This window comes from Macrotis lagotis, chromosome 3 (genome assembly GCF_037893015.1).
Source record: "Macrotis lagotis isolate mMagLag1 chromosome 3, bilby.v1.9.chrom.fasta, whole genome shotgun sequence".
Lineage (NCBI taxonomy): Eukaryota > Metazoa > Chordata > Mammalia > Peramelemorphia > Peramelidae > Macrotis > Macrotis lagotis.
Window position 1 is genome coordinate 129,445,677 of NC_133660.1, and position 21,943 is coordinate 129,467,619.

At 35.2% G+C, this 21,943-nt stretch overlaps 1 protein-coding gene across 2 annotated transcripts in view; it reads left to right on the top strand.

Annotated features, from left to right (window-relative positions):
* The window catches only part of CLGN (calmegin), an 83,758-nt gene that overhangs the window by 21,964 nt on the left and 39,851 nt on the right, over positions 1 to 21,943 (top strand). For both annotated transcript variants that reach the window (XM_074229266.1, XM_074229265.1), the window contains exons 2-3: positions 16,081 to 16,236; positions 18,064 to 18,137. In XM_074229266.1, coding sequence (XP_074085367.1) covers positions 16,090 to 16,236; positions 18,064 to 18,137 — 221 coding nt within the window. In that variant the 5' untranslated portion in view covers positions 16,081 to 16,089. The remainder of the gene's footprint in view (positions 1 to 16,080; positions 16,237 to 18,063; positions 18,138 to 21,943) is intronic.

Here is a 21,943-nt window from a genome sequence, read left to right on the forward strand (position 1 = left end):
TGTTTTGTAGTTGTTTTTATAGAGTTTCTAAGTCTGCCTTGGCAGGTATGTGTGGGATAAAAATCCACTTAAAAAAATATAGAGACTCCTCTGAACCAAAAAGAAAGTTTATTTTGGCTTTTCTCAAGAAAAGAGCACACTCCAATTCTCACAAAGGTAGTGAAGATCAAGGAGCTGCTCCAAGGTGACAGTCAAGCAAGATTATATGGCCTAGCGTGATTCCCCCCCCCCCCAGCCCCCCTTCTCTTCCAACCTGATTGGTTAAGGTTTTTAGAGTTGCAATCTTTACATGAAAAATCTACCCAGTAACAAAGAGAAGAATAAAATGTTTTCATAGACTATTACCTCACTATCCAAATGGTGAGAATATCAGAAGATTTCTAATGACCTTTTGTTTGTCTTATCTAAATGAATTAATGTCTGAGTATGCAAGGTCTTCCAAGAAAAATCTACTACCTTCTTACTTCTTACTTATCATCAGACAAGAGGACACAGTCTACTTTTTTTTTTTAAGATTTTTGTAAGGCAAACAGGGTTAAGTGGCTTGCCCAAGGCAATTATGAAGTGTCTGAGACCGGATTTGAATCCAGGTACTCCTGACTCCAGGGCCAGTGCTTTATCCACTATGCCACCTAGTAGCCCCAGGAATATTAACTCTTAAGAGGGAATTTTCCACTCAGGTAGACTCCCAAGTATTTTATATTGTCTGAAGTTACTTTGAATGGGATTTCTCTTTCTAGCTCTTGCTGCTGTATCTTGCTAGTAATATATAGAAATGTTGAGGACTTTATGAGGGTTAATTTTATATTCTGTACTTTAGAGTAATCTTTTAAGGTGGCCATGTTTTCACTAATAACTTCATGCTATACCCCCCCCCCTTGCATTTATTATCCTTTCCCCTTTGGAATTCTGTTTATTTCCTTTTTCTTTACTACTTTCCTTCCCTTTTTTCCTTTTATTTATACCTGAAATTTGGCATATTCTTTTTTCTGAGATAGCTAAAACAGGCATCTGGGTGCATAGGGTTTCCTCATACTAGTCCAGTGAGATCCCCTCTGCTCTAAAGTCTAACTAGAAAAAATTTTCATTGTTTATCTAGTAAGTACTAGTTGTTGATGGGTGAGCAGGGTCACTTACTTTCAAGTGTTATATTTCAAGAAAGTGGAGTTTTTCTGTTACTGTCTTATGAAGGATTTTCAGTTGAGGTTATGTTGTTTTGGGGCCTTTGAAAATATTAAACTTGGGGTGGTTTTGTGGAAAATTTTAAGTGTGTGCTTATTGTTTTATTGAATATAACAAATTTAACTTATAAAATGATTAGGAAAGTAGAAATCATTTGCATTTGTTTTCTTAGGCTGTGTGTGTGTGTGTGTGTGTAAGTGTGTGTAGCTTTATTCTTTCTTCTTCAGTAAACAGCTGCTATTCTGTACTGTTTTGCTCTTGCCTCAAGTTTGAACACCTCAGGGAATTCTAGGCAATATTAATTCCTAAGAAAATAACAAGGGAGACTTCTTGTTTATAATACTAGAGATAGAAAGATTTTTTGCCAAATGAACTTTAGCAATGTTCTCTCATAACTAAATTATTTACTGTAACCAAAGTTTTAGAAGGTGTTAAAAATCACAAAAAATAATTCTTATAGATGTTATTATTTTAATAATCCCTGAATAATAATAACACCTATATTAAATGAGAAAACTAATAATTATTATGGAAAATTATGTGCTCTCAAAAATAATAAATTTAGCAAGGTAGTGTCACCAGCAGAATAGGAGTAATAAAAAGACAGACATTTATAGAGAATGCTAGATCAGCAATTTTGAAAAGTGCTATATAATCTCCCAACTGGCTGACTAGCCCAGTTGAATCTTTTTTTTATGTATTTATTTATTCTTATTTTGTACAAGTGTTTTTTTATACATTAATAAAATATTCTTGTTTAATAGTAAACATACTATTCCCTTCCCCCCAAAAAAATATAGACCTGCATGAACTATAAAGTAAAGGGGAAGAGAGAAAAATTAAAACTAAAAAAAAAATTAAAAAATAATGGTAATAATTTTAAGTATGGCCAGGTGGCGCAGTGGACGGAGCACCAGCCCTGGAGCCAGGAGCATCTGAGCCCAAATCCGGCCCCATACATGCAACAATCACCCAGCTGTGTAACCCTATGCAAGCCACCCCAACCCCATTGCCCTGCAAAAAATTAGTAATAATAATAGTAGGGGGCAGCCAGACAGAGCACTGGCCCTTGAGCCAGGAGCACCCAGGTCCAAATCCAGCCTCAGACACCCAACAATTACCCGACTATGTGGCCCCAGGCAGGCCACCCAGCCCCATTTGCCCTGTACCCCCCCAAATAATAACAATAATAATAATAATAATAATAATAATAATAATAATAATAATAATAATAATAAATGTGCTTCAGTCTGTGTTCCAACACCACCAGCTCGTGTCTTGGGTGGATCACATTCTTTATGATAAGTCCATCACAACAGTACTTCCATATTTTTCCACCATTGCCATTGTTGATCGCAACTCCTTCCTTTCATATTTCTCTACTACCATGTACTATATTCTCTCTCTCCTTTCACTCTGACTCTGCTGTAGGGTAGCTGAGTGGTGCAGCAGACAGATCCCCGGCCCTGGGGCCAAGAGGTCCCGAGCCCACATACCACCCCTTAGGCCCAGCATCCACCTGGCCCTATGGTCCCGGACAGGCCATCCACTCCCAGCCCCTTGCAAGAAGTAAGAAGTAAAAAGGAAAATGTGTTATATCTGACCACTCTCCCCCCATGGTCCATCCTCTCCTCCATCACTCACATGCCCTTGTCCCCCCCCCCTTCTTACTCCAGATGCCTATACCCCATTGAGTATATATGCTGTTTCCTCTCCTAGCCACCTCTGATGAGACCACAGATTCCTTCATTCCCCCTTGCCTTCCCCTCTTCCATATCATTGCAATAGCTCATTGTAATAAAGAAAAATCTTATTATATAAAATACCTTGGCCTATTCCTCCTCTCCTTTTTCTTTCTCCATTACATTTCCCTTTTATCTACTGACTCCATTTTTACACCACATTATATCTTCAAACTCAGCTGTCTCCTTATGCTTCATCTATAAAATCTTCTACCTGTTCTATTAAATAAGAAGGTTCATATGAGTATTATCAGTATCATTTTTCTATACAGGAATCCTTGCAGTTCCTCATCATTCAGTCCTTCATATTTTCCCCTTCACCTGAGTCCTATATTTGAAGATCAAACCTTCTGTTCAGCTCTGGCCATTCCAGCAGGAACATTTGAAATTCCCCTGGTTCATTGAAAGTCCATCTTTTTCCCTGGAAGAGGACATTCAGTTTTGCTGGGTAGTTGATTCTCGGTTGCATTCTAGGCTCTTTTAGCCTTCTGGAATATTATATTCCAAACCCCTACGAGTTTTTAATGTAGCTGCTGCTAAATCCTGTGTGATCCTGACTGCAGCTCCACATTTGAATTGTGTCCTTCTGGCTGCTTGTAATATTTTCTCTTTGACATGGGAGTTTTGGAATTTGGCTGTGATATTCCTAGGGGTTGGTTTTTTGGGATCTCTTTCTCAGGCAGATTGGTGGATTCTGTCCATTTCTATTTTGCCTTCTGCTTCCTTGATATCAGGGCAATTTTCCTGTAGTAATTCTTTGAAAATGATGTCAAGTCTCTTTTCCTGATCATGACTTTCAGGTACTCCAATAATTTTAAAATTATCTTTCCTAAATCTTTTTTTCATAGGAGTTGTTTTTTCAGTGAGATGTTTCACATTTTCTTCTAATTTTTCATTCTTTTGGTTTTGAAGTATTAAGTCCTGATTTCTCATAAAATCAGCAATCTCCATGAGTTCTATTCTCTTTCTGAAGGATATGTTTTCCTCAGAGAGTTTTCTTATCACTTTTTTCATCTGGCCAATTCTGCTTTTTTAAAGCATTCTTCTCCTCAATAACTTTTTGAACTGTTTTATCTATTTGACCTATGCTGGTTTTTAGCATGCTATTTTCTTCAGCATTTTTTTGGATCTCCTTGACTAACCTGCTGACTTCATTTTCATGTTTTTTCTGCACCTTTCCCATTTCTTTTCCTAATTTTTCTTCTATCTCCTTCATTTGATTTTCAAAGTCTTTTTTGAGCTCTATCATAGCCTGAGCCCAATTTCTGTTTGTTTGTGTTTCCTCATCTTCAGATTGAGTGTTTTGATCCTTCTTGAGCTCATAGGCAAAGTATTTCTCAATGGAGTTCCTCATTTTTCTCTGTTTACTCATTTTCCCAGCCTGAGCCTGGTTTTGGGGTGCTTCTTGAGCTTTTGGGACACTCCCACAAGGATCTCAGTGTGTGAGGCTCAGTCTTCCCTCCTGGTCTGTGAATGACCATAAGTGCCCCCCTCTGCCACGGGGCTGAAGTTGGGGGGGGCCTAGACTGTGATCAGGATCTGAATGTGGTCAGAACTCCAGAGTCCTGTTCCAGGAACAGAGGACAGAGCTGGAGAGTTTCTCTCTGCTCCCTCCCTAGGCTCTGCACTCATGCCCTGGGGGCTCCTGCTTACCAGCTTCTGCTTCCTGTTCCTGGATCTGGGCTGCTGTGGCCCCTCTGCTTGCTGTGTGCCCTGAGGGCTGGGCTTCATGTGCTCCCCCTGCCAGAGGTCCCCCACTGTTCCCCCAAGTTGTGCCCGGTGCTCCCTGGGGCATAGCTCAGGAAACTCCCCGGCTCGCCGAGGCGCCAGCGCCTGGGGCTGCCTCTGGGAGGCTGAAGTTCTTTCACTCTGGCAGGCCACCCCTCCAACCCCATCCATGGAGCAGAGCCTTTCTGCTCTTTTCCAAGTTACCTTGAGTTGGAGAACTGTCTCACTGGTTTCCCCTTTGGGTTCTGTCTCTTGAAAATTTAGTTAGAGTCCGTCATATTTAGTTAGAGTCCTTTGTTTATCAGTTTTATGAGTGAGCACCTAAGAGAAGATCCTCTCTTGTGGTCATCTTGGCTTTGCCCAAGCTCTGGTTACCTTTCAATATGGGAAGATGGCACTTGTATTTCTTAGAACTTGATCATTAGGGCAATTAGATGGATTCTGCATAGAAAGGAGTGAATTGATTATATTGAAATGTTATTAAAAAATGGATAAGTGAGAAAGAGGGAGGTCCTGGGAGAAGAGAGAAAAGATAGGGAAAAATAGGGGATAATATCTCATGGAAAAAGAGGCATGCAAGGAAGAGCTCTTACAGTGGAGTGGGTAATGTTTGTGTGTGTGTGTATGTGTGTGTGTGTGTGTGTGTGTGTGTGTGTTTCTATTTGGAAACCTCATATCTAAATGAGTTCAAAGAGGATAAACATATATGCACATATTTTATTGGTAAAAGAAATCTATATTACCCAAAAGGGAAGAGAAAGGGGGGTGATATTAAAAGGGAAGGCAGATAATAAAAGAAGGTAATGTTCATAAGCAGAGGAGGCAAGGAATATAGAGAGGATGAATGAGGAAAAAAATAGATGGAGGGTGCTGTCCAGTTTGTAATCTAAATGTGAATGTGAATGGGATGAACTGACCCATAACACAAGCAGATGGCAGTGTGGATTATAATCCAGAATTCAACATTATGTTTACAAAAAAAAATAGAGACGTATCCAAGAGTTAAAACCAGAATCTGGAGCAGAAAAAAAGAGAGAGCAATCATCTCAGACAAGGCAAAGGTAAAAATAAATAATTAAAAGGGATAAGCAAGGGGAATTATCTTATGGAAAGGATCTATAAATGACAAGGTAATATCAGTACTAAAGCTATATGCACCAAATAATATAGCTTCCCATAGCTTTCCTTTCTCAAGGAAAAAGCTAAATGAATTAGAGGAGAAAATAGACAATAAAACTATATAATTGGGGCACCTCAATTTTCCTCTCTTGGAGCTAGATAAATTTAACAGTAAATTAAATAAATTAGATAAAAAGCTAGATAAATTAAACAGTAAACAAGAAAAATCAAAGAGATTAGTAGAATCTTAGGAAAGTTAGATAGGATAGACTTCTGGATAAACTGAATGAGAATAGAAAGGAGTATACTTTCATCTCAGCTATACATGGCATTTTAGAAGCAGAGGATAAAATAGAAATTGGAAGAATCCACTGATAACCTCCTGAAACAAGATCCCAAAATAAAAACTCCCAGGAATATAATAGCCAAGTTCCAGAACAACCAAGCCAAGGAACAAATATTTCAAGCAGCCTGAAAGAAACAATTCAAATATCATGACACCACAGTCAATATTATACAGGATTTAGCAGTGCATACATTAAGGGGTTGTAGGGTTTGGAATATGATATTCCAGAAGGCAAAAGAGCTTGGTTTACAACTGAGAATCAACTGCCCAGCAAAACTGAACATTCTCTTTTCAGGGTAAAGATGGACTTTCAGTGAAATAGGAGACTTTCAAACTTTCCTATCGAAACAGCAAGAGCTGAACAGAAAGTTTGATATCCAACAGGTGAAGTAATAGGGTGAATGGGAAGGGCTAATTATGAGGGATTTAATGATGTTGAATTGCATATATTCCTGCATGAGAAGAGGATACAGATAACTCATGAACCTTCTCATTTGGGGCAATGAGAAGAAGCATATATATAGACAAGGCTTAGGAGGGAGTTGAATTTGAAGGGATAAGAAATTTTAAAAATGGAGTCAATGGTGGGGCAGGGGAGAAAGAAATGTACTGAGAGGAAGAGAGAGGTAGAATGATGTAAGTTATTTCACATAAAAGAGACAAGAAAAATCTTTTGCAATGGAGTGGAAGTGGGGGGGAAGATGAAGGGGGAGTGAGTGAGCCTTACTCTCATTAGGAGCAACTCAAGAGAGTAAATAACATACACACTCAATTGAGTGTAGAAGTCTATCTTAACCTAGAGAGAGAGAGAGAGAGAGAGAGAGAGAGAGAGAGAGAGAGAATGAGAATAGAATGAATGGGGGGGGGTGGGGAGAAATAGAATGGAGGGAAATAAAGCTAGCAGTAACAACTATAGGGGGAAAAACGTTGAAACTATTTCTCTGATGGAGTTATGATAAAGAATACTATCCATCCCAAAGTCAGAGCATATGATATCTGAATACAGACTGAAACTATTTTTTAAAAAGCTACTTGTAACAAATTCCATGCAAAATCTTGTGTTTTTTTTTAATGGAAATGTTCATTTTTATTGATTGCTAAGTTCATGATAATTTTAAAATTTAAAATTTTACAGGAAAAAAAGTTTAATTGGAAGCTAAATATATTCTAACCCCATAGAATGAGTGACCAAAGAATAAATCATAGAAAAAATAATTTCATTAAAAAGACAGTAATTCCAGAATTTTTGGGGGGTATAGCTAAAGCAGTCCTTGAGGGAAAACTAATATCTCTAAATGTATGCCTCAGTAAAAGAACATATAAATGAGTTGAGCATGTAACAAAAATAACAAAACCAAAGAACAAATTTTACATCCCCAATTAAACATCAAAAATAGAAATCCTGAAAATGAAAAGAGATTAATAAACCTGAACGTAAAAAAACCCATTGAATTAATAAATAAAATTAGGAGCTGGTTTTATGAAAAAAATCAATAAAATAAATAAATCATTGCTTAATTTATTTTGAAAATTAGTGTTACTAGTATCAGACATTAAAAGGATGAAGATGAAATTAAAACAATTTTGCCCAGTTATATGCCAGTAAAACTTACAATTTGGTTTTGATACTTAAACCAAGGGAAAGAAAAACAGAAAAAGAAAATTATAGACCAATTTTCTTTTTTTTAAATTTTTTAAAAGATTTTATTTGAGTTTTACAATTTTTTCCCCTAATCTTACTTCCCTCCCCCCATCCCCCACAGAAGGCAATTTGTCAGTGTTTTTACTTTGTTTCCTTGACATACATCGATCCAAATTGAATGTGATGAGAGAGAAATCATATCCTGAAGGAAGAAACAAAAAGTATGAGATAGCAAGATCAGGCAATAAGATATCAGTTTTTTTTTCCTATATTAAAGCTAATAGTCCTTGGTCTTTGCTCAAACTCCACAGTTCTTTCTCTGGATACAGATGATATTCTCCATTGCAGACAGCCCCAAATTGTACCTGATGGAATGAGCGAGTGCATCAAGGTTGATCATCACTCCCATGTTGCTGTTAGGGTGTACAGCGTTTTTCTGGTTCTGCTCATCTCACTCAGCATCAGTTCATGCAAATTCCTCCAGGCTTCCCTGAATTCCCATCCCTCCTGGTTTCTAATAGAACAATAGCGTTCCATGACATACATATACCACAGTTTGCTAAGCCATTCCCTAATTGAAGGACATTTACTTGATTTCCAATTTTTCCCAACACAAACAGGGCTGCTATGAATATTTTTGTGCAAGTGATGTTTTTACCCTTTTTCATCATCTCTTCAGGCTATAGACCCAGTCAGTAGTGGTATTTCTGGATCAAAGAGTATATGCTCATTTTGTTGCCCTTTGGGCATAGTTCCAAATTTCTCTCCAGAAAGGTTAGATGACTTCACAGCTCCACCAACAATGTAATAGTGTCCCAGATTTCCCACAACCCTTCCAACAGTGATCATTATCCTTTCTGTTCATATTGGCCAGTCTGAGAGGTGTGAAGTGGTACCTCAGAGAAGCTTTAGTTTACATTCTCTAATAAGTAATGATTTAGAGCAATTTTTCATATGACTATGGACTTCTTTGATCTCATCTGTAAATTGCCTTTGTATATCCTTTGACCATTTGTCAATTGGGGATTGGCTTTTTTTTAATTGACTCAGTTCTCTGTATATTTTAGAAATGAGTCCTTTGTCAGAAACATTAGTTGTAAAGATTGTTTCCAAGTTTACTACATTTCTTTTGATCTTAGTTACAGTAGTTTTGTACTTGCAAAAGCTTTTTAATTTAATGTAATCGAAATCATCTAATTGGTTTTTGGTGATGTTCTCCAACTCTTCCTCAGTCATAAACTGCTTCCCTTTCCATAGATCTGATAGGTAAACTGGTCCTTGATCTTCACGTTTGCTTTTAGTATTGTTTTTTATGTCTAAATCCTGTATTCACTTGGATCTTATCTTGGCATAGGGTGTGAGATGTTATAGACCAGTTTTCTTAATATCAATGCTGAAATTTTAAATAAGAACTCTAGCTAGGAGATTACAGCTATATATCATAAAGATCATATTCTATGACTAGATGGAATTTATACCAACTGAACAACAACCATGAACAGTTTTCAGAAGAAATCAAAACTATCAGGAGTCATGGGAGTAAAATGTTTTAAATTATTACTGATTAAAGAAATGCAAATTAAAACGTTGAGATACTATCTCATGCTTATCAAGTTGGCTAATATGACAAAAGGAAAATGACAGGTGCTTAAGGGGTTGTGTTAAAAATTGGGACACTAATATACTGTTGATGGACTTGTGAACTAGTCTAATTTATCCTGCAAAACCATTTGCAACTGTATCCAAATGGCTATAAAATTATATCCTTTCACCTCTCAATAACACTCCTTAGGTCAGTATTCTGAATAAGTCAAAGGAAAGAAAAAAGGATTTATTTCCACAAAACTATGTATAGCAACTTTTTTTTTTGTAGTGGCTAAGAATAGGAGGAGATAACCTGACTGACAAAATTTGAGATTGGGATGCACTCCTAACATGCAATAAGAAATGATCAACAGGATGGTTTCAGGAGAATTTGGCAAGACTTACATGACCTTTTGCAAAGTAATGTGAGCAAAACTAGAAGAATGTCTTTGTATGATAACTATGAAAGACCTAGATACTCTCATCAAGATAATGATCCAAGATCATTCTACAGGGCATGGTGAAAAATGCCATCCAACTCTATTAGAAAGAGTCTGACTGTAGATTGAAGTATACTTTTTAAAAACTTTAAAAAGTTTTATTTATATTGTTTTGTTTTCTCTTTTGTGACATGGCTAATATGGAAATATGTTTTGCATGAAAATATGAATAGTAGATAGAAAATTGCTTGCCTCTGAAGGAGGGGGAGAGAATTTAGAACTCAAAAATTTTTAAATGATTGTTAAAAATTCTTTTTTAAACATCTAAAAATAATTAAAATTTCTATTACTAGTATCAAAACTTAAAAGGATGAATGCTCCAACAATGAAGATTAAATTAAAGCAATTATTAGGAGTTACTAAAAAGGAAATATTTTAAAAATAAAAAAATTTAAACAAGCACAGTTAGTTATTCTGAAATTCTAGTAGATACAGCAGTAGGAGGCCTCAGAAGTGTTAGGGTGGAGACCATTAATAATTCAAGACAGAATGAATGATTTGCAACTGTGTTAAATGAATATAAGTGGTTTTGATTTAATTTGCATATGAACGTAATTTGACTCTCCATCAAATATAACTTTTATCTGTTAGTCTACCATTAAGAATTCTCTATTTTGTTTGCCAATATTTATTTAAATTTATATTTGTTTATAGACCTGAAGAAGAGGCAGTATGCTAATTCAAATATAACAATTTTGAATATATGATATTTTAAAATTCTACACAAATAAAAGTGTATTGAAGGCATTTGAAAGAGTAGAATAGTAATATATTCCATCAAATATCATTGATAAAAGTTTAGAGAAAAGGTGATGAAACATATTTCCTTTTTCATGTCAGAAGCATAAGGGGCTAATAAGAATTATATATATTTGGTAAAACATATAGCATGTTTTGTTTACATTTCTCATTCTGGAAAAATAAAAAATGAATATTATAAGAGAAAAGCATCAATAAAAATATTTTTTTAAAAAGAACATCATGCTTCTAATATTCTAGAGGCACATAAGTTTTGTTTTTGTTTCTAGTACCTAGCCTAGGTGCTTAATAGCTATCTGTTGAATTGAAAATAAAGTTGGGAATTTTTCTCAAATAGATGTAATTTCCTACATTGATTTATTTCTATACCTGTTTTCAAAACTGAGAATGAGAACAGTACGTTTTCCAATTTCTGCTTACTTTACTTTGTAAAGTATTATTTTTTAACATTGTATGAAATAATTTGGCCATGTTTATCTACCTCAAAATATCTAGGAATTTCATTTTTTCTTTCCATTAAAAAAAATCAGAATCAGGAAGAATAAAGCTGCTAAGCTATTTTTTGGTATAGTCTCTCTTGTATAGGTCCAACATTTCAGTCTTGACAATTTCATTTTATGGAAAAATTGGAAAAAATATGGAAGTTTTTAAAAGGAATTTGAAAATCATCAAAGAAAAAATAATTTTTATTATAGTGTTTGTAGTAGGTATATTTTATCATAGTCTATTAACTCAGTGTGGATACTCTATTGAAGCAGATGATCAGGCTCATTGTCAGCCAAAAGTACTTAAATGTAATGTTTCTTGATCAAAATACAGGGGTTTTTGGATAGGATTTTTAAAAGATATGAAATGCTTATGAATATTTTTAGATATTTAGATAAATATACATGATTCTTGGAGCAAAGATTGTGCAAATATATTGTGTAGAAATTGAATCCTTTTTCTGCATCTTTAAAAATTACAGCATTAGCAAGGTGTTTGGTTGGTTCTTGTCCTTCGTTCATCAATTGACATCAATATGTTTGAGACAAGTTACAGTGTGTCCAAGTCTGGCTGATCAGACCAGTATGAGCCGGGAATACCCAACCACAGATTGGGTACAGAGTCCATGGGAACACCATGGGAACAAACTTATGTATGTCATGTTTTCTTTGAGCTGCTTTGGTTCTGCCTTCCTCATAGAGTGCAGCCCCCTCACTGATGAGGGCACACCGTGCTAGGTAGTTCTGTGCCAATGTCTCTCATGTGTACAGTCCTTTTTTTTTTTTAAGGTTTTTGCAAGGCAAATAGGGTTAAGTGGCTTGCCCAAAGCCACACAGCTAGGTCATTATTAAGTGTCTGAGGCTGGATTTGAACTCAGGTACTCCTGACTCCAGGGCTGGTGTGCTATCTACTGTGCCACCTAGCCACCCCTGTACAGTCATTTCTAAAGTTCTTTAATATGACTTTTCGGGTGTCTCAGTTATTGCTTCTTCTTACCCCCTTGTGAGCTCTTGCTTGTGTGTGTGTGTGTGTGTGTGTGTGTGTGTGTGTTTTCCAAAACATAGTTTTTCTGGCAAGTGTATGTCTGGCATTATAACCACTATGCTCAGCCCATCGTAGTTGTGCTGTCTGTAGTAACATTGGAATGCTAGGCAGTTTAGCTCAAGAAAGGACCTCAATTTCTGGTATCTTCTGCCAGGTGATCTTCAGAATCTTCTTAAGAATTTAAATGGAAGCAATTCAGTTTCCTGACATAGTGCTGATAAACTGTCCAGGTTTCATAGGCCTATATTAATGAGGTCAGCGCAACAGCTCTGTAGACTTTCAGTTTGATGGTCAGTCCCCACTTTATTTTGGAGCTCTGACAATGTGTGTGTCACCCTCATTGTCAATGTACCTCCCTGGAAAGGTCAAGTGAACTGCCAAGATCAGTGAACTTGCCCACAGTACTCAAAACTTTTCCATGCTGTAATTGATGGTTCCAGATACAGATGGTGTGGTACTGTCTGATGGAGCATCTGTGTTTTCCTGGTGTTATTGTTAAACCAAAATTAGCACTAGCACAAGCAGAGAAACAATCCCTATTTTGTTGCATCTTTGCTTCAGAGACTGCATTGAGTGCACAGTCATCTGCAAACAGAAGATCATGCACCAACAATCCCTCCGCTTTGGTCTTGACTTGTAGCCTTTTCAAGTTAAAGAATTTGCCATCACTGTGGTAGCTGACCTTGAGGCCATGTTCATCCTCAGTGAAGGCATTTGATAACAAGGCTGAAAACATCATGCTAAAAGCATGTCTTGTTTTACTCCACTAGTGACTGGAACAAGGTAGTCTCATGAAAAAGTGAAGGACTAGTTTTTTTAATGACCTTATCTGTCTGGGTTGCTGCCTCATGAGGTATTCAGCATCAATTGAGGCATTGCATATAAAAGCACTTAGTAAACTGTCACGTACCATTACAAATAATAGAACTCAATGAAACCTGTCATTTTTATAGATGAGGAAATGGAGATCCAACAAAGTTAATATTTTCTTAATTACCTTTTTACTCATCTCTGCTTCACTCAGTAAGTAATAGAAACTCATCTCATGGCATTTTCAAGTTTACAAATGACTCTTTTCACAACCTGTAAGGTATGTAAATGGCCAAGTGGTCAGACAGATCACTGTGTTCTAGTTTGACTAGCTCTAGTCATAACATGGATGATAGAACAAAAAATATTGAAGAACTTAAATTTAGGTGTATTTGGTGACTTCAGAGCCTTTTCTCAACCTTAAAAATTTAGTTTTTGACAACTTGCAAACATTTACTGATGCAGTTTTTTTGCAGTAATAACAAACATTATTTACCCAGACATCATTGTTACTAAATATAATCTTTTTGGACCAAACTTTCCTCCTTAAATATATATCATTTTGAAGGCCCCACATATTAACAATTGACATGTTTTAATTTTTTAATTTTTTTGTTCACCCAGATATTACTGATCCATTGTGAATTTAATGTCATCCACTTTTTAAAAAAATGAAGTGATGCTGTCTTTTTCTTAATTTCTTCATGTGGTCTCATTGGGCATGTTTACAATAATTTAGGGTCAAGAGTGAATTCTGATTCTTAAAAAAGAGCATGGATGAAACCTCTTCAGCCTATTTCGTACAACTGAATTAAACTACCATTCTTTTTTTAAATTGGTATCTTATTTTATTTTTTCCAGTTACATGCTATGAAAGTTTTTCAACATTCATCCACCTGCATATTTATAAGTTATACATTTTTCTGCCACCCATTCTCCCCCCCCCAATAGCAAACAGTATGGTAAAAGTACATGTACATTTGTGTTTAACTTATTTAAATATTAGTCATTTTGTGTATGAGGTGTTAGGATTAAGGGAAAAGAAAGAAAACCATGGGATCTGAAAGAAAAGCAATGAGATTTTTTTAAAAATTGAACATAGTATCCATTTAGATTCTGTGGGGGGTTTTTTTCTTCTGAATATAGATGGCATTGTCCCTAACAAATCTCAGATGCAAGGTTTTCCTAGCTCTATGAACTGCTGAGAAGAGTTCCATCCATCATAGTTGATCAATTCAATTCACAATATTGTTGTTAATGTGTACAATGTTCTCTTGGTTATGCTCTCTTCACTCAGCATCAGTTCATGTAATCCTTTCCATGCTTCTCTAGAGTCCAACCATTCTTGATTTCTAATAGAAAAATAATACTCCAAAATATTCATGTACCCTAACTTGTTTAGCCATTCCCCAATTGATGGGCATCTTCCCAATTTCCAATTCTTTGCCAAAACAAAAAGAGCTTCTATAAATATTTTTGAATGAGGGGCTGTTTCCATTTTTTTATGATTTCTTTTGGCTATAGGCCTAGTATTGGTATTGCTAGGTCAGTTTTATTACTCTTTGGGCATGGTTCCAGATTGCTCTCCAGAATAATTGGATTAGTTCACAACTTCACCAGCAGTACATCAATATCCCAATTTTCCCACGACCTCTCCAACATTGATCATTTTCCCTTTTTGTCATCTTAGTCAATACAGTAGGTGTGAGGGGGTACCTCATAATTGTCTTAATTTGCATTTCTCTAATCAATAGTGATTTGGAGCATTTTTATGGCTATATGTAGCCTTAATTTCTTCATTTGAAAACTTATATCCTTTGACCATTTATTAATTGGGGAATTTGATTCAATTCTCTATATTTGATTCAATTCTCTATATATTTTAGAAATGAGACCCTTATTAGAACCACTAGCTATGAAAAGTATTTCCCATCTTTCTATTTTCCTTCTAATCTTGTACATTGGTTTTATAAGTGCAAAAACTTTTTAACTTAATACAGTCAAAATCATCCATTTGTAATTTATAATGAACTCTCTGTATCCTTTGGTCATAAATTTCTTCCCTTTCCATAGATCCAGCAGATAAGAGTATATCTTGATCTGTTAATTGATCTGTGGTATCTACCTTTATGTCTAAATCCTGTGCCCATTTTGACCTTATTCTTTTGGGGGTTTTTTGTTTTTTTGCAAGACATTGGGGTTAAGTGGCTTGCTTAAGGCCACACAGCTAGGTTATTATTAGTATCTGAGGTCAGATTTGAACTCAGGTACTCCTGACTCCAGGGCTGGTGCTCTATCCACTGTGCCACCTAGCTACCCCTTTGACCTTATTTTGGTACAGGATTGAAAGGTGGATCTGAACCTAGCTTTTGCCATACTAGTTTCCAGTTTTCCCAGCAGTTTTTGTCAAATAGTGAGTTCTTGTCCCAGGAGTTAATGTCTTTAGATTTGTCAAACAGTAGATTACTATAATCATTTACTACTGTTTCTTTTGACCTATCCTAATCCACTGGACCATTACTCCATTTCTTAACCAGTACCAAGCAGTTTTGATGACTTTTGCTTTATAGTATAGTTTTAGATCTGGTACAGCTAGGCCACCTTCTTTTTATATATATTTTTTTCATCAGTTCCCTTGATATTCTTGACCTTTTGTTGTTCCAGAAGAATTTTGTTACTATTTTCTAGCTCTGTAAATTTTTTTTGGTAGTTTGATTGATATGGCAGTAAATTAGTAATTTAATTTGGGTACAGTTGTCATTTTTGATGTTACCATGAGCAATTGATGTTTTTCCAGTTGTTTAGATCTGACTTTATTTGTTGTGAAATTTATTTTGCTGTTGTGCTTATATAGTTTATGAGTTTGACTTGGGAACAACTATTCTTTCTTTTAACCCTGTAGTTTAGATTTCAGAAGTTTTATATTTTGTAAGAATGTGTGCATTGCAGATTCTGTTTTCTTAGAGGTTTAGAGTTGTGCTTTTCCATAGAATGATAATAAAATATTTTTGTACATACTTTGGGTAACAGGCTGTTCTAAAATGAGATGGGGTGGGAAAAGCTTGAATCATTTATAAAAAATTGTCAAGTGGCTTTATATGTTATTTTTACATTGGCAACTCAATCTTAATTTTACAGATTATCAATATGCAATTCCAAGGGTTTTGGTTGTGTTTGAATCTTCTGACATTCACCTTAGTAAAAGCAGAATTGCATGATGAAGATGTTGACATGGAGGATTTTGATGAAAACTCAGAACAACTTATGACCAATGAAGATAAACTTCCCCCAGAGGTAAGATTATTGTTGCATGAAATTTAATTATAAAATGTACCGTAAACTTTAATTTTAACTCATCTGTATGATTAATCCCAGAATTTCTTATATTTCTGAGTTCTGTGATCTCAGAATGGACTTACTCACTACACTTATGACTAGGTTGTCTAGATTGTTGACTTATCAACAGGAATTTTGTTCTCTTTTGTATTTAGTACCTAGCAGGGATTTGCTTTTTTTTTAAGGATCTGAAGAATGTTAATTTTTTTTTTAAAGAAAACATCAAGGGGGCAGCTAGGTGGCACAGTGGTTAGAGCACCAGCCCTGGAGTCAGGAGTACTTGAGTTCAAATCCAGCCTCAGACACTTAATAATTACCTAGCTGTGTGGCCTTGGGCAAGCCACTTAACCCCATTGCCTTGCAAAAAAAAAAAACTAAAAAAAAAAGAAAACCTCAAAATAAGACCTTTAGCCTAGGTTAAACAAATTACTTTGAGAATGTTTTTCATCATATACTGTTTCTAGAGCTTCTAAACTGTAGGTTTTCCTCTAAGAAAAAAAAGTATTGCAAAATAATAGCTTAATAAGAAAACATTTTTTCTAGTGAGAAATGGGGGAAGGGAAAAAGATGATGTTGAAATATGAAAATAAAATTTGGTTTGTGCTTCAGAGTAATATATAATTTCTCTGCAAATATAAAATCTTATTTGAAATTATATACTTGTAGAGAAATACAAGTGTGTACATTCTTGAGTATTATATTACCTCAGCTAAATTGTAAGCTCCCTGAAGGCATCTCTTTTGTGTTTTTCCTTAAGGCCTTATACTATTTTGATTGTGTTTTCTCTGTTGCACCTCTCATTAAATACAGAACTTTAGAAACTGCAGAAAGCAGACATATTCCTCTATTATTGTCCAACTAACTGGTTTAGCTGCAGCTATTAAGTAATCCTCTAGAGCCCTGGTGTCAAACTCAACTAGAGATTGTACTTCAGTATCCCTCTGGGCAGTCCTGCATATTGACTTAGAAAACCAACATGCTAACTAACATTAGGTTCTGTTGTCATATTTATTCTGTTTTTGATATTTCCCACTTGCATTTTAATCCGTTTTAAGCAACACTCGGAATGGTTGTTATTTTGACACCACTGTTTTTAGAGAATAATACCAAAGAAACTGGTAACCATCCATGGTTCTAAGTAACTTACTCATGCCTGAAGAAAACTTTAGGCAGGAATTTTTCTTTTCCTGAAACTTTTCTTCCTGTTGGGACAAATTAAACCAGTTCATCTTTTTGTTTTTGTTTTAGTAGTAAGGTCAAAAAGGGGAATGATAAATCGGATGCAGAGTAAAAATTCTTAGGGGAACACAAAGAGTCAAACATGACTAAAAAATGATTAAACAACACCTTCTACTAGAAAAAACTTTTTTACTACTTTCAGTTCCCATTCCCCAGATCATTAGAACAACTCTTGCAATTTTTTTAGAAGAAAAGGAATCGGCTGAAGCAGATGTATTTTAGTAAGTTATGGGTAGACTGAATCAGATTCCATAATTATAATCATAGACTTGTAGAATCTTGTTTGTTCACTGATAATCCTCTTCTCCTATAGAAACTGGAAAATTTTCCCTCTCAAGTCCCAGTTTTGCTTAAATATATTCCATAAAATTTAATCTCCTTGATAGGGAAAATAATATATAAACAATTACATAGTGCTCACATAGAGGAAAACCAAAAGTTGATTGTTTCTAGCAGTTATTTTCTTTAGATTTCAGTTGTTAGTAAACATAAATTATTTTCAGAAGCTTTCTTTTTATTTAGACCAATGTGTTACATGTCTTTTAGGTTAAATACAAGACACCGCAACCTATAGGAGAAGTATATTTCACAGAGACCTTTGATAATGGAATATTGACTGGGTGAGTTTATAGTGGTTATTAAAAAGAATATTTTACCTGATGTTTTAAACTGAGGTATTTTAGACTATTGAAACAACTTTTAATACAGATCTTTTAACAAAAATATAAATAAACCTTTCAAATACCTGACAACTTTCTGTGAAATGTAGTTACCCTTTCCCTTCTACACCTTAATCCTATCTGTAAGATCCTTTTACCATCCTTCTTTTTAAAGTTTCTTCTTTTGTCCTTTTAGGAAAATAGGCATTGATAAACTAAATCACTTTCAGCTTTCTTCCAGGCTTATTCCCTAGAAGTTGTCTCCAACTTGCGGCAGTACAGTGAATAAGTTCTAGAGTCAGATTCATCTACCTGAAGTCATCTCTTGCCTCAGACTAGTTCTTTGAGTCTGGCAAATCACTCAAGTTCCTCCTCTTTAAAACAAACTGTTGAAAAAATGGCAAACCACTCCAGTACTTTTGCCAAGAAAGCCCCAAATGGATTACAAAGAGTCAGATCTGACTGAAAAATGACTAAATACCACCTACTAGAAACCTGTCCTAATTTCCCTAGTTATTAATGTCATCTCCCTCCTTGACTCATCTTGTATTCACACACACACACACACACACACACACACACACACACACACACACACATACATATATATATCAGCTAACCTTCCCTTTAAGCTTCTTGGAAGCTGGGACTTTTGTTTTATCCTTATAGCCTTAGCATCAAGCAGGGTGCCTTGGACTTTTTAAATACTTAATAAATAAATGTTGAATTGAATGGTGTCTGATCTGTGATTTCATCTATGTAATTGCTCAATTGATGGAGAAAGGTCTTTTGATAAAAGTTAGGATTCATGTATAGTAATAATCACTTAAAGTATTTTAACTTATTTAACTCAATTAACTAGAGGGATTTTAAAAATGGACAGATATTGAATTTCCAATTTAAACAGGTAAAGAATAAAGATGTTCATTCTCACTGCTCTGATTTGACATAATATTAGAAATGCTGTCAGTTGTAAGAGACTGAAGTCAAAGGTGTTGCCCTAGACAGTAAAAAAGACAAATTATATAATTACATATCAAATTCATTAGCTTTAACAAAATATTAAAATGTAACATGAATTCAGTAGAGTTGCAGTATATGAGGTAAACTTATATAACATTTATTCTTAGAGATTCCTAATGTAGACCATGCAAATATAAAAAGAAAATCTTTTTTTCAAAAAAAGCACAAACCTTTAAATATCTTGATCTTAATTATACATATATATTATCCATAAAAACCAGAACTACATTATATAAGGAATATTGGAAAACTATTGAAATGTGGAGGAAAGTAAATGGGGATCTTTATATACCCACCACAAAAAATTCCAAATGAATCATAGTATTAAACAGTATATTAAATTAGGAAAAATGTAATAATTATCCTAGCTTCATTTAACAGATGCATTTTAAACTATTAAATGGTGATAGGGGAGGCTAGGTGGCATAGTGGATAAAGCACCGGCCTTGGAGTCAGAAGTACCTGGGTTCAAATCCGGTCTCAGACACTTAATAATTACCTAGCTGTGTGGCCTTGGGCAAGCCACTTAACCCCATTTGCCTTGCAAAAACAACTAAAAAAAAAATGTTGATGAAAAAGTAGTACATTTTATAGTGGTATTTGCCTCCCAAGAACCACCCCCCCATATAATCAAGATAATGTTTTAAAATGTTATAAATTTTTAGTAAATAACCTAGTCATTAGATAAATGGTGAAAGGATATTAAAAGTTAATTTGCAAAGGAAAATGAATATAGATATTATGAACAATCACTTGAAAAAATGTTCAACCTTGCTAACCATTTAGGAAACGTAAATTTTAAATAACTTTGAAGTGCCGCATTATACTAGAGTGGCAAAAGTAACCAAAAAGGACAAAATTTTAATTACGGTATTTTGTAAAAATCAGTACAGTATTTCATTGTGACTGAAATCAATTTGCAGCATCTTTTTAAACTATAAACATAATAATCACAAAAGAATTCTTGTCTTTTGACTCAATAATCCTATTAGTTATATACCCTAAAGAGAAAAAATAAAGGTATTTTTAGCTAACTAGACAGATAGATAGATGGATGGATGGATGGATAGTTACAATCAAAATTAAGGTACAAAGTTCTGAACATTTTCAATGTGTTAGTAAGGCTTATGGTTTACAGTAAAAGGATTTCTCTTGGCTCCTTAACAAGGAAAAAACAAGTCCTGAATAAAGACAGATAAAAACCTTTTTATGAACAAAAAGAGGAGTATCCAAAAACTAGAAGGCAGAGGTATCATAGTTGGGGAAAACAACTTGATTGGTTACAAAGTTTGAAGCATCATAGCTGTGGGGGGACAATTTAATAGATGGTATCCCCTTCACATAGTATCAGAGATAATAGGCTAGGCTTGAAGGACAACCAAGGTGGCAGACCAGCCTCTCTGGAACCCACCTGCATCCTTCAAGGCTAACATGAATAGAACAGTCATTAGCAGTCAAGCTGAACCTCTCAGCTTCATTCAGCATGACTTTGGCAGGATCCAGAATGTCAGCAGCGATCCAGAACAGAATCACTTATAAAAATGGAGGCAATATAAATCTGATTTTTCTCAGTAGAGAGATGTGTAAGTATTTATATACTTATATAGATTGGCATTATTTGTAATTGAGTATAAGAAATCTAAATGTCTACCTTCTCTCCTGTTTTTTCTTGATTCACCCCATCCTGGTTCAGGCCTTGATTACTTTTCAAATGCTATGTTGTAATAGTCTCCTTCCTTTCTTGGTCATACTCTGCATAGGTCCCCAGACAATCTTCCTGAGACACCTACCACTCAGTCGTCCTCCTTGGCTTTCTTCCAGCCTTTCTTTCTAGATGTGTTTGTCTGACTCCTTCAGAGCTTCTGCCTTTCAGCCAAACTTAGCTGCTGATTCTTGGTGTTCTTCCTCTTGTCTGATTCTCTGTGCCTGGATCACCCCTCTCTGTGAAATCCTCCCTATCGCCCCACTTGTCAAACGATTTTTTCAGAAATCTTTCCTGGAGCCTCCTGCACTCAGTACAGTTTGTGGTACCTAAGAGTGGACACCTCTCTTCAGGCCTCTGCTTGTGGGTTGGAGGGTGGATCTGTGGAGTTTGCCTTGATCCTGAGAACTAGAAAACAGTCCCCCACATAAAATATAATAAAGGTTCTTTGAACTGACCAATTGTTACACAGCTGATAGGATAATAATAGCTTAAATTTGTAGATTGCTTCCTGTTTCTGACACTGCACAATATTTACCTAAAAGTGTAGGTAGATAGGTAGGTGAGTGCAGTTAGTTACAGATGAGGAAATAGAGGCAAGCAGAGGGTTAAGCTAATAAATGTCTGAGGCTGAACTTGAACTCAGATCTTTCTGACTGCACTGTATTTATCAGATTAAGTAATGATAGCAGGGAGAAAAATGAATTTTGGAAATTCATGTTAGGTAATATGAAATATAATCACATCTAAAGAAAATGACTCAATAAAAGGAAAAATTTACTTTAAAACAAAGATGAATAACCAAAAGCTGAAGATTGAAAGTATGTAAATGCCTTTTCATGGACATATGTCCATGCAATGTTTTAAATGAAAATAGTTGTATGTGTGTATTGGTTTTGTTTCAAGTTAAATTCACAATTACTTCTAGAATAAACAATTTACAGTGTTTTTCAGTGGAAAGTGAACTTTATTAGATCTTTTTCTTTTTAAAATAAAGCTTCTGTGGAATTTTCTCTTTGTCTTATTTCTAAACTATTTGAAA